The sequence below is a fragment of the Thermobia domestica genome, chromosome 13 (assembly GCF_964235325.1).
Source record: "Thermobia domestica chromosome 13, izTheDome1.hap1.1, whole genome shotgun sequence".
Lineage (NCBI taxonomy): Eukaryota > Metazoa > Arthropoda > Insecta > Zygentoma > Lepismatidae > Thermobia > Thermobia domestica.
The window spans coordinates 106,566,612-106,580,382 of record NC_137466.1 but is presented as its reverse complement, the minus strand read 5'-3'; the positions used below and the strand labels follow the sequence as shown (position 1 = coordinate 106,580,382).

Below are 13,771 nucleotides of genomic sequence, written 5' to 3'. Positions count from 1 at the left end.
ATAAGGGAAATCAACTTTATAAGTAAAATAAAATAGTTAGACAATTACTTTTATGGTATTGTAAAATTTATTAACTTCATTCAAAGTTTTGGTAACTACATCATCCATAAAATACTGCATCTTTTCGTGCATGTTATGTTTTCTTTGGCTGGTATATTTGCATAACCTAATTTTAAAAATAAATGAAAATAGATTTACTTGCATTATAAATCTGATTCCACTTATTGTGATAACGTTTATTAATTAATTGTCAATTATTCTCTATTAATAGATGAATCTCTGGACAATAGGCAACAGAAGAGCTCCGAGAGATAAACTCATAGTTGCAGCATCACTACCATCACCTGCGCCAACTGAAACAAAATTAAAAAAAAAATACATATTACTAAGTAGTAATGCCGTAGTAGGTCCAAATACATACTATATTTTTACATGAATAGATGTTATTCTACCAGTATAAGCCGTGGTATACTTAACTTCAAAGTAATCCGATCTAACTACGATGCCTTTACATATCAGTTCTTTTCTCATTTCCTTCACTCAAGCAATGTACGAGGGCATATAATTAATGTATTAATGCGCAACAGGTACAATATAATTTAGGCGTAGTCTTCAATGAAAATGGGATAATCCTACTTGCTAAGACAGAGCCTAGCGGCCCATATATCGCCAGTCAGATCCACAACTGACAGAATTTGGTTTCGGTTCAGGTTCTCTGATAGAAAGGGTGTTCCGAATATGTATTACAATTCATACCGTCATGTTCAGATATTTGGATACATGGCGGAATTCCTACATGAAGAGAAAACGCAGTATGATGTATTATGCTTAGTATAAACTGTTAATTTCTATCAAATGGATATGACTTGAAATACACTGAGTGCTCACTGAATTGTGACTACCGTTCCACACAAGCGAAGTGATTTCAACTGGTAGTGTTGAAAAGAGGCTGTATGTTGACAGACAACACACTGTTATAATGGGAGGTAGTCAGGATTTATCCGCATTCCAATAGGGCATGATTGTGTGTACCCGAACAATCGGCGCGTCAATAATCCAAGTGATACTTATCCGATCTGCCTGTTCCTGTGTAGTGAAGATGTACCAGGAGTGGGAAGAAAATGGGGTAAGGGTATCCAAGAGACGAAACTACAGGGGCATACGGAAGTTCAAAACGTGGAGCAAACCTCACGTCAAATAACTCGTAACAGCCAAACGAACCATCAGTTTCCGGGAATTATGTGACCAATACAATAGTAGATGTCCATATCTCACGCAATTATATGACATACACTGGCACGTATGAAGTTCCACAACAGACGACCCACTCGTCACCCAATCCTTACGACGCGTCACCGCCGACTTCGTCGCGCGTGAGCACAGGAACACGCTTATTGGACCGTGAATGATTGGAAAAGGGTGTATTGGTCCGATAAATCAGTTTGTGCTACTCCTCTTGGACGGGCGTGTGCATGTGTGGCGCCACGGTACCAACCTCTTTTTTGGACCTCTCGTTCATGGTGCGTACTGTACAGGGAGGTGGGAGTGGCTCTATGCTTTGTGGATGCTTCTGTTGGTATGGATTGGGACCGTTGGTGTGCATAGACTACAGCGAGACACCCTTTGTGTACCTGTAGGTGTTACATGGTCACGTAGACCCTACAATATGACACTTTTGCCCACAGAAGACGGTATTTTCTAGGACGACAATGCACGGTGCTGCCAAGCCAGGACTGTATTTGTTTGGTTTAAGGAATATTCCACGGAGGTGCAGCATATGAATTGACCCCCTAACGCAACGGATCTGAATCCTATAGAACATTTATGTGATGTTGTGGAACGAGCTCTTCGCACCATGACTCCTGTACCGACATCTGTGGGCTGATTGTGAGATGACATCAGGAATATATTGGTGTCAGATCCGCGTGGAAACATTTCAGCAACTACCTGAATCTACGCCATGCCGTGTCCAGGCCGTCCTTCGAATAAAAGGACCAAAATAGTATTAGTTAGGTGGTCGCAATTCAGTAAGTATTCAGTATAAAAGGCACAGTAATGTAATATTCCATATTACATTTCATAATAATGTGATACAAAACGCATTTCGAAAATAATGAATTTATAGTACAAATTAAATATTTGATGACAATGTATTATGTAATAAACTGTCGGCGATGTTAGAAATCAGAATAACAAAGCTACAATATTCAGCATTCAAATATCATGAATACAAAGAATAATTAACCAATTCCAATCGGATCAACATGAAGATATATTTAAGTAGGTAGAAGGTGGACAAATGAATAGTATGTCAAAGGAAGTTTCAATACGACATCCGCAATACAGATTGGATAAACGTAGAAATAGCTTAGGTTTACTTTGGGCGCGTAAAAGAGTAGCAATAGTTGTACAAATCAGTGCAAGGTGGCTACAAAGTCCCGTTACCCCTTGACAAATGCTAATGTACGTTTTCCCGTTACCGCGTTATAAATGCTAATGTGCGTTTTCCCGTTACCCCTTGATAAAAGCTAATGCAAGTTTTCCCGTGATGGGACACCTCCCATTATGCCCTCGCCATACGCGAATATCTTACGGAAGTCTTTCCTGAGCGTTGGATTGATCATGGTAGTCCGGATCTATCCGCACTACTTGATTGGCCACCACGAAGCCCAGACCTCATCACCTGTGATAATGCGCTTTTGGGGTTTATAAATTGCATCGTTGCACAAAACGTTACAATATCACTGCCGAACTGACAGAAACTGTGGAACAAGCTTTCATTCAAGTTACGCTTCCAATGCTCCGCAAAATGTCGCGTAAAACCTGGTGGAGTATTATCCTTTGTCACGAGAATGACGGTCGACAGACTGGACCTTTGGACACTTAATGTTTCCTATGTCAATAAAACCTCTCGAAAGCATTGCTGTTCTTGGCATTCAGTTCTTTCCGTGTAGTTATTTAGTACGTTTAGTGGTTTATGTTTCTTATTTTCAGGGTAACGGGACTTTGTGGCCACCCTGTATTTAGTTGGTAAGTTTGATTAGAATTTACTATTAATTACTATTTTTCTTTCTCCATTTTCTTTTCTCTTTTAGATGTCCTAAGGATATTCTGGAAGCAAATCAACTCACCAACGGAATAACACAGGTGTAACGGAATTCCTATTTATTTAATTTCTTTTTTTTTATAATTACGTTATTTTACGTTTCTCCTCTTATATTCTATCTTCCTTTCATTTATGCTTTAATATAATTAAAAATATATCACATAGTTTGATTACTCTTATTTAATAACATTATTTATTTTTGTAATATACAAGGCCCGTTCGGAAAGTAACCTCCGATTGGTGACTGTGCGTGAATTAGTGGAGACAGCGCATCAGACGTGTGCGGTAGATCAGTTTGCATCCAGTCGTGGTAGAGTGAAAGTTGTCTGTTCACGAGTTCCACTTTTGTAGTGTCTCAAAATGTGTGCTGCAATAGAAGACCCCCGTATGTGTTATACATTTTCTTAGGGCAAAACAATATTTGGCAGCAGTTATTCATCGAGAATATTGTGCCGTATATGGACCAAATGTGATGAGTGAAGGAGTTGTTCGTGAATGGATTCGTTCATTTAAAAGTGGACGAACAAACATTCATAAAGAAGAGATGAGTAGCAGACCATCAGTGATCACAGATGAACTCGTTCAGAAAATTGATGGAAAAGTTTGTGAAAATCGATGTTTCACAATCTCGGAGCTATTCGATGAATTTTCACAAATGTCCCGGACTGTGTTATATGAGGTAGTGACACAGGCTGGAAGATGCGGTCAAGGCTGGCTCAAGGCACTGGTAGCAGATTTTTATACTGATGGAATTTCTAAGGTACAGTGCAGTGATATGATAAGTCCTTAAATGTTTATGGAAACTATGTTGAAAATAGAGCAAAGAAGTAGTTTTCAGATTTACATTAAATTCTTCTTATTTACTTCGGTGTTTCTTTTTTAATCAATCGCAGGTTACTTTCCGAGCGGCCCTCGTGTATACATAAGTATTTTATTTTAATTAAATATAATTGTTTCTTTCTCTTTTGCAGGTTCCAATACTCCAGTTACTATCGTGTTTCGTTTAAATTCACCTTATCGACGACGAATTACACATAAAATGGCTTAACTGTGTTAAATCTGTGTTAGGTTACGTGCTATTCTACGTTACTTCAACAGCCATAATATAGTTTTGCCGAGTTCCTATCCAACTGAATTTGAAATATCGAAAATATCTATTGCTAAATAGATACAATACTTGATATGACGTACTAATATCTCTGATTTATTATTCAGTATTCATACTTCCATTTCAAACTTAAAATTTTAGTTGTGATTGCTAGAAGAAAATTCAAAATTACTTGGTTGTATAATAAATTTTGACAATTTTTGGTGGCTTTATGGCATAGGGATGACTCCTTAGGAGAGCCAAATACTGCAAAAACATCTTAAAATATTTAACCATCATGACAGTATAAATTTCCATTAATCATGTAAAGATAAATCAACGTACAGATTGTTTACACAATCTTATTTCATTTGTATTTCAATATAGAGATCAATTTGTACTTCTTACCACCTTTAAAACCTTGCTAAAGCAAAATAAATGTCAGTATGCAGGATGGGCACAAAATCCTGTTACCCCTTCATAAATGCTAATGTAAGAGTTTCCATTGTTTTACATTGTGTGAACGATGGCTGATACTTTCAGTTATAGTATTGAAGAACGTGTTATTGCAAATTGTTGGGTACATGAGAAAAAACACACAGGTAAGGCACTTGCAGAAGTGCGTGCAGAAATTTGGACAAGGTTTCAGCGAGATCCTCCCCCGAAACAAACACTTTTACGATAGGAACAAAAACTATTCGCCACAGGAAGTGTGAAGGATAAAGAAAGAAATGGCAGACCGTCCACACGAGCACAAACATGTCGTTTCGTCGCGGCGTCCGTGGAGAGATCGTCTCAGATGTCACGCGTAGGCGATTTGCGGAACTCGGTATACCCCGGTCGACTAGGTAAAAGCACATGAAACAAGACTTAGGCCTGCACCCATAACGAACTACCCTCGTGCAAGAATTATCGGACGCACACATGGATCGGTGAGTGAAGGTATGAGAATGATGGTCGACAGATCGATCCTTTGGACACTTAATGTTTCCTATCTGAATAAAACTTCTCGAAAGCATTGCCGTTCATGTCATTCAGTTCTTTCCATGTAGTTATTTACGTACGTTTAGTGGTTTATGCTACTTATTTTCAGAGGTAACGAGACTTAATAGCCACCCTGTATATTAGTTTACGTAACTAAATAAGTTGATCAAAACTTTAGAACATACAAAATGGTTAATTTCTAGCTTTCACAATACATCTAAGACAAAATTTCTTTCAACATATTTGAAAGTCTTCCCTTTTCAGGTATGTGTATTCAGCCATATACATATAAGTTCTATTTTAACCAATAGTAGAATCAAATAAAAATAACAATAAATTAACCCATAGAACACAGAAAATAATGAATCGTAATAAATTATATGAACAAAATATAAAACAATCGCTAGAATGCATAAAATCATTGAGCGAGCCATATCGCGCTGATGCGAGTGGTGCAGCACAACCAAGTAATCATAAATTTCATTTTTAATATGTTTAAAATTCATCATGTATTAAATTAATTTTAAAAATTATTTTTTTTTAATTTTACTTTATTCAGGTGCGCAAAGAATTTACTAGAAAGAACTATAAGAGTTGAGTTGAGTTGATTTTGAGTTTAACATCCCTTTCAGTAGCGAGGCTATATGTTAACGGGATCTACTGATTAACGTGGAATCCGAACCACATGAGCTCCCACCAAAGAACTATGAGAAGAGCCAGCAACATTTTCTTTGCTAAGCTGTAGTAATATGGTTTTCCTGCATTTCTCTTATATTGTTCCTCAAAGGATGACACTAAGGGCTGTGAAAGTTAAAAAGGAGATTAAGGTAGTGGGGATCTGAAATGATATGCACAGACTCAGTTCTGACATTTGCTGTTCTCTGGCCATAATAACATCAAATACTGTAGCTAACGACAGTCAATAGTGGTCAATGATGGTAAGCTACTCAAGACAGTTATTTTTTCAGCAGTGTTTTACATATTTATGTTTATTTCTTTATTATTTCGTTGTGCCATGCTTCATTTACTTTCTATTAAGCGTTATGTCGTTATTCTCGTTCCTTTATTTACTTACAAAAATATACAATCTTCTTGAAATCTCTGTTTGAGGTTTCAAGATTACACCTATAAAATGATTATTAACTGCACGTTTTCAGATGAATTCATTTTCAAGAATTAAAATTAGATAAACGACTTCATTTGTTTCAATAATCCGAAAATTATCTAATAATAATGATGAATTATGATTTCTATAGCTCAAAACGAAGTCATTAGTCTTATCTTTATTCATTATGTTGTTATCATGGGATTATTAATTATGCCAATTACGCCAAGATGCGGGAAATAGGGATCAGTATTGTTGTCAATATTTTTCTCGTTGTAACTAGCTTTGGGAAAACCTGAAAAGTATTTTATCCGTATACAAGACAAAACAAGGTCACTATTACAGTATACAATTGTTGCCATTATATTACCAAAAGAAAAAGGAAAGAAAGAAAGAAAAAGAAAAGAAAAGTTTTCGTTTAAAATAAGGTTTCCCTTACATCATTTTCTTTCTCACCTCAACCTGAAGTTGGTGGGCAACATGGAAATTTTAAAACTTTTCTCTTCCTTGGGAGAGTTGTTTTATACTTGGATTAGGTCTCTTCTTCGTATCTGTATCTAGATATTCTATGCTTGGTCTTGCTCTTCCTGGTTTTCCTTCTGCCTTTCGCTCTGTCAACACAGTGGTCCAATCGGAGAGTCGAATAAAATGGACAAGGATGCTGTTTCTTATTTTTCCTATGATCTGTCGTCTTTCATTAGCTTCCTTTAGTATGTCTTCATCCCTTTTCCTTTCGTTCCATGATATGCGCAGCATTCTGCACGAACACCACATTTCAAATGCTTCCAGCTTGGATATTTCAGCTTTTCTCAATGTCTATACGTCTCTGATCAGTAACGCGCTACGCTCCATTCTAGTCTTAATACAGTAATTAGTTTTCGAACGTCCAACGACACATTTCTTGATCTTAGCAGTCCTCTTTTCCTGTTGAATGACTGTATAGCCTGCGCTATTCTTGAACTTATGTCTTTTTCACTTTTTCAGTCCGAGAATATTAGATTTCCTAAATACGTCTAAATGTCTTCGATTTTCTCTTCCTCTAGCTATACGTTTGCCCCTTCCAGTCCTGCTCTTGTAAACTTTATTACTTTTTTTTTTTTTTTTTTTTTTTTTTTTTTTTTTTTTTTTTTTAGTTGATCGTTCAAGTTTGAAAGCGTTTTCTGCAAATCCTTTTCGTTCTCCGCTATCAGTTTTATGTCATCAGCAAACCTAATTGTGCTGAAAACCTGGCCATTTACTTTTACGCCTTGCTCGTTTTTATCAAAAAATTCTTTCATAGCTTCTTCTATATAGACGTTGAACAGGAGTTTCATTACGTGATACCCATCATTCCCGTGCCCCTATGCATGCTATTTTACCGATTATATAATATTGTCTCTTTGATCGGAACATGAACACGCTTACAAATTTGAATCACATTAATTCAACGTTTATATATATATATATATATATATATATATATATATATATATATATATATATATATATATATAAATTTCGCTTTTGGCTCCCCCCATCGGAAAGCTATTTGTTTGTAGGTAATACGTCTTTTCTTAATTATTTTTTTCTTTCTTCATCAACGACACATGCCAGTGGTGGAACACGGACACGTCGGAAATTGCATACGCGAAGATGCATGTCTGTGGGAGCCGGGTTTTAAAAAATAAATGGAACACGCGGTGCTTGATACCAGGATCCGACTCCCATTGGGAAAAATGAAAGTAAAATGAAATCTTTAAGTAATTATATGAGTTAAGATATTTATTCAAGGTTTAATGTTATCTTCTGCCCATGCTAATCAGGTTATTCCCTCGTCCAACTTCTACAGCACTCGGCGATAACGTCCCGTGCGCTCTTAGCCATAAGTGGAAAAACACTCAAAGAACATTAGATTTTCCTGTCTGTCAATTCAATGGGTATATAGTATACCATATTATTTCGTATTTTTTTAAAGCTAAATTTTACTTGAAAATATTTAGTATCTTAAATGGATACCAGATTGTACTATTATACCTTGCTAAAGGCTTAAGCTTTGAATCCAGTTTAAGGCACCCTCCTAACCTTAAAATATAGATAAATGAGTTTCGTTTCACTATTCTTGGGACGCTTAAGCCATATCAGAAAACTTATTACTCACTGTCTTTTACCGATTTTGTTCTACGGTGATCAATATTGAAACCGGAAGTAATGGTATATTTTTAGCACTTCTGGTAGTAATAGAGGAATAAAATCGAAGATGCAGTCTATTCTTCTATTACTGACTCTATATTAGAAAACCGCTTCTGTCTATCTAGTACTGTTTTGCGCTATATGATCAGTGCTGAAATTGAAAATTGTAGATTTCTACTGATTCCGGTTAAAAAAAAAAAAAACAGGGATAAGGGTTCAATGAATGTTTCTCTTGAGACACCCCCTCCCCCGCTTATCGATTCCGAAATACCACATTTGTTCTATGGGCATCAATATTGAAACCAATCATGTTAGTAAATTTCTATGATTTTCGGTTATAGTAGAGTGTTGCAGGTGAAGATAGTATCTTTTTTGAGACGCTAAATCGATTCCAAAAACTGTTTCTCGATATCCCTTACCGTTTTCGTTCTATAGTGATCATTGTTGGAAGCAGAAACAGTTTATTTCTAGAACTTCCGGTTTAAATAGAGAGTTAACGGAAGAGGTGGAAACTAGTCTTCTTGGAACGTTGAATTGATTCCAGGTATTGCCTCGATATCTATTAGACCGTTTTTGCTCTGATACCTGTCAACAGACGGACGGACAGACACAGTCATTCTTTGAGTTCAATCGTATGCATAGCATACTTCGGAAGAAATGAAACTAATGATAAATAATTTTGCTACTATAAATCATGTCACCAGTGTTTCTTTCAGATAAATGTTCCGGGGGGGGGGGGGCAAACTTAGTATTCGGAGCGGCTCATATTATTTTCACACGGTACTATTCTATTTATTATTATAGACCCTGTTATAGACGTATTATTTTGCTCTTCTCCGGACGGGGTACTCTCAAAACTCCAAAGGAGCAGTGGCCCCGAAAAATGTGCCTGGAAGAAACACTGCTTGTCATCGCTGCTTCTAAAGATATTGCCACTCTGCACATTCTTCAATTCGTTACCGACAAAGCGCCTGACCAACAACGAAAAATTCACTACGTTTGTGATCTTTTTCTGTTCTGGGCAGTTTATTTCTGAAAAAAATGTCCCAGGGGTATACTTAGTATTCCGAGGGGCACTGCTGGTACTATGCTATGTATTATTTTGGTCTCCTTCGAGGTCACTCTCAGAGCTCCGGGAGGACAGTGCCCCCCCCCCCAAAAAAAAAAGTCTGGAAGAAAGGTGAAATGGTTGGCGTTATGAAACAACTCTGTTGCTAATTTAACTCTTTTATAAATAATTCAAGCCATTTTTACATGTTCATTAGCCACTGAAAATGTTTGGCTACCAGCTATAATTCTAGCTATTTCTGCATTCATTTTTTCAACTTAGTCATTTGTATTTAGCGATAGTTGAATATCACTTCTATTTAAATTTATTATAAAATTTGAATAATCATTAAGTAAAATAAAACTGTTACTTTGTTAAAAACATTGCCATAGCACTTGCTTACATTGCCACACCATAATGAATCTTGTTTGTGACATTGTTGTTCACGCATTACAGTCTAACAGCAAGTAGGAATTACGTGAGATCAATTTTATTATTATTAATCTTTGTCTCCGCCCTTTCTCATTTTTATATGGGGTCGGCGTTAATGTATTTAATTCCTTTTTTTTTTTTTTTTACTCTCCTCTACCCTAAGCGTCCTCTATTATCCATTCTATCTCTTTCAAATCATCTTGTATCTTGTCTCTCTTCCTTTCAATTTGTAACTTTCTTTCTTGTCACAAGGCATCATGTTACAAACAGCATATTCCATGGTGCTCTACTTTTTACCTCCCTGGCAAACACGGTCATTACCATATTGAACAAACATGGGTTCAGAGCTGATCCTTGATGTAGACAAACTTCCACAGTAAAACCTTCTGTCATACCTACAATACTCTTCACTTAGGTCTTTGCTCCATAGTAGTTCCTTACCAGCTGTGCATATTTTTCAGAAACTTCCTTCTCTCACATGTATCGCCATAGGTTTTCTCTGTCTGTCTGCATCCTGTCGTACTTTTCCAAATCTATGAAAACGAGGTGAATTCGCTTGTGTTTCTCTATATCGTTTTCTCAACTGACTCGACGCAAATATCGCTTCAGTTTTTCCTCTCCCGGTATGATACCAAACTGTTCTTCTCCAACAGTCACTTCTTGTACCCTTCCTACCACCATGCTTTCCCAAATCTTCATGATATGAGGCATTAACTTAATTTCCATGTAATTTCTACACTCTTGCATATATTCTTTACCTTTATAAATTGATATTAATATACTTTTCCTTCATTTATCCAGTGTCTTCTCTTACTTCCACAATTTTTAATAAGATTCCATTCATCTATTCCTTCATCTGTCAGGGTTCTCCAAACCTCTACGGGGATTTGATCAGCACCAACACTTTTTCACTTTTAATTTCCCCTTCTAACCTCTTGTCTCTTAAACTTGTCGTTCTGTTGCCACTCTATCCTCATATATTTCCCAGTGGTTCTCTCATTTAGTAGCTTTCTTGCAACACTTTACCGTCGTCGTTTTTTTAACTGCTTAATTGGTGTGATGTCTTTTGATGCTTTATTCCTTCCATTGGCTGTTATCATTGTTTGTCCGTATCCTTCTTTCCTTCCACCTCTACATAAGCCTAGCCTATTGTCGTTGCCATTGCTATTGCCACAGGTCTTTTGGTCGCCTTATTTGCTAGTTTGCATGCGCCTTGTCTTCCAAGATACAATTTTGTCCCTTCTCTTCTTCATCTTTTCGTTATATTTAATTGCCATTTGTACTCCCTCGTTCACCATCAAATCTCCTTCTCTTGTGGTGGTCCTTTACCTGATATTTTCCCTAGTACTTCTTCTCCGACATTCCTCACAGTATGGCTATTCAGTTTCCAGAATTGTTGTACATTTTTTTTATCAATTTTGTTTGTTATATATCTTTTTCTCAAGATCTTTTCTTGAGCCTTCTTTTAGTCTCCACCGTTTTATCCTTTGCTCTTGCTCCCTTGTGTGCTTCGCGTATTTGTCCACTATTATCTAACAATCAGTTATAAGGAAAATATGCAATAACTTTCTCCATTTATCATCTTAGTGTCCTTCGCTTCTTAATATATTTCCTGCGACACATAATACAGTTGAACTGACTGCTTCTACTTCCATTCTTGTAAGTTATAAGACTGGCTATTTTGCTTTTCGAAATAGGTGTTAACTATTGATATAGGTCAAATCCAATTACGTGATCTATCATCCTCTTTCTTTTTGTATTTTTTCTCTAAAGTTTCACTTTCCTAGCGCTCTTTCTCCCTTTCCTTCACTCTTTCCTATGTGTCCATTTAGAATGCCTCCAACAATTATTTTTTCGTTCCTAGGTTCTTCCATTCACATGTAGTCTTGATCTACCTAAAAGCTACTTAAAGAGCATAGACACGTAATATGGTAACCAAATTACCTCCTAACTCCAGCATTGGCGCTCATAATCCTATCGCTCTTCATTCTTATCTCACACATTACATTCTTTAATTTCTTTGTTTGAATAATTCCAACCATATTCTTCCCTCTTACACTTGCTAAACAATAGAAAAGCGTGTATCCTTGGCCGATCTCTCTTGTTTTATTTCTTTTCCATCATGTATCTTGGTAAACATAGGGTCTCCACTTTTGGTTTTTGCACCAAGTCTATAATCTTGTTCTTTCCATTCAAAACTTTGATATTCAGTACCCCAATCCTTACACTGATTCTCTTGTTCTTCGCCTCCCTCGTCTTCTATACCAGCTTCTTTAGCCGAACCCATCCATGATACGATAGCCCTTGCTACTTAATGCTGTCCTTGGGCAACGGGACTACGCGACTCTTCTGAGAGTGCCATAGTTCAAGAATATTGAACCTTTTTACACGCAGTTCATATGGGATATCTAAAGGCTCAATGTTCTTCTTAGCTAATTTTACCTTGTTGTTATTTGAAAGTGACTGTTTCGTTCAAGTGTATTTTCGGTTAGGAATGTGTACTTTTAGTATTATCATAACAGTGGGAGATAGGTAGGCAGGTACGTAACATATAGGCCATGCATAGGCTACATACTATTTAAGTTCGTCATTTTTATTATATACTAGCTGAACCTGCGCTCTCTACACAGCGCATCATTCGCATATGAGCATATATCTCCTTCTCATTCCTCACAGGAACATATATCTCCTTTACAGGCACAAGTGAAAGACGTCTTGATTAAAAAAAATCGGCAAGGGGTATCATAAAGGAGAGATTTTTTCGATTATTTTTTCTCAATATCTCGCACCGTTTGCAAGATTTGAGCCTACTTCCGGTTGGAGTTTCTAATTCATGTATGACCAGCGTTTTCTTTATTCTTGCATGCAGTATGGAATAAGCAATTACATTATATATACAATTATTTATAATGTCAGTTATATATGGTGTTCATTGGGCAAAATACTCAAAAAAATAAAGATTTATCTTAGACTCGAGAAGTGGTTATCCTTAATTTTTCATTACTAGCAGCGTTCACCCCGCTTCGCTGGGGTCACCCCGGAACGCAATAAACTTTGTTACTTAGATAATTTTTACTTTTTCGCTTTCAAGTGATATGATAAAAACCATAGAAGATTGCAGTAAATGTTAACATTATATCGCCTGTCATTTATGTTAACCCGCCGAGTGACACGGTCATGTGGGTTGCATATAAATACGGTTAGATTTAGCTATGATGAGCTAACAAAGGATTTCTACGTTATGGACACTTGAATGGTCAATTATCTCAAGACACTGGTAATTGAAAATTAAAGTGATATGATAAAAACCATCTAGGGTCCAAATCTTAATAACCCCCCAAAAATGAAAGAAATTGGTTCAGCCGTATTAGCGTGATGAGCTAACAAAGGATTTGTACGTTCTCTTTTATATATATAGATTATTTGGCCATGAAATAAACGCCTGAGACATATACAACCCCAATATACAACAATGTGATGTTGGAATGTATAACACATAGGATATGATGCTTTAGTTTTTTCTTTTTAATTTGAACGCTTCCAGTGTACCCTAAAAAATATAATAAAGAAATAATGGCCATGTTTTTATATATATTCAATTAGAACTGGACAATCTACGCAAAATTTCCAATCGATCAGTGACAACGTCATCTTTCTAGAGCCTGTAGTTTCCGAGATCTCATTGTCGAAAGGATTGAGCACAAACATATAAACATCCTTAACATATAGTTTAAAAGAACTTGGAAGACGGAAGCACAATTCACATGCATTGATTTTAGAGAAGGGTTATTAAAATACAAAGGTTTTGAACAATAATTTTATATCATAACTTTATGAAAA

At 36.4% G+C, this 13,771-nt stretch overlaps 1 protein-coding gene across 1 annotated transcript in view; it reads right to left on the bottom strand.

Moving 5' to 3' along the window:
• Positions 1–96: 96 nt before the first annotated feature.
• The window catches only part of LOC145669259 (uncharacterized), a 77,781-nt gene continuing 64,106 nt past the window's right edge, over positions 97–13,771 (bottom strand). The window contains exon 4 of the mRNA XM_081737579.1: positions 97–353. Within this exon, the coding sequence (XP_081593705.1) occupies positions 265–353 (89 nt within the window). The 3' untranslated portion in view covers positions 97–264. The remainder of the gene's footprint in view (positions 354–13,771) is intronic.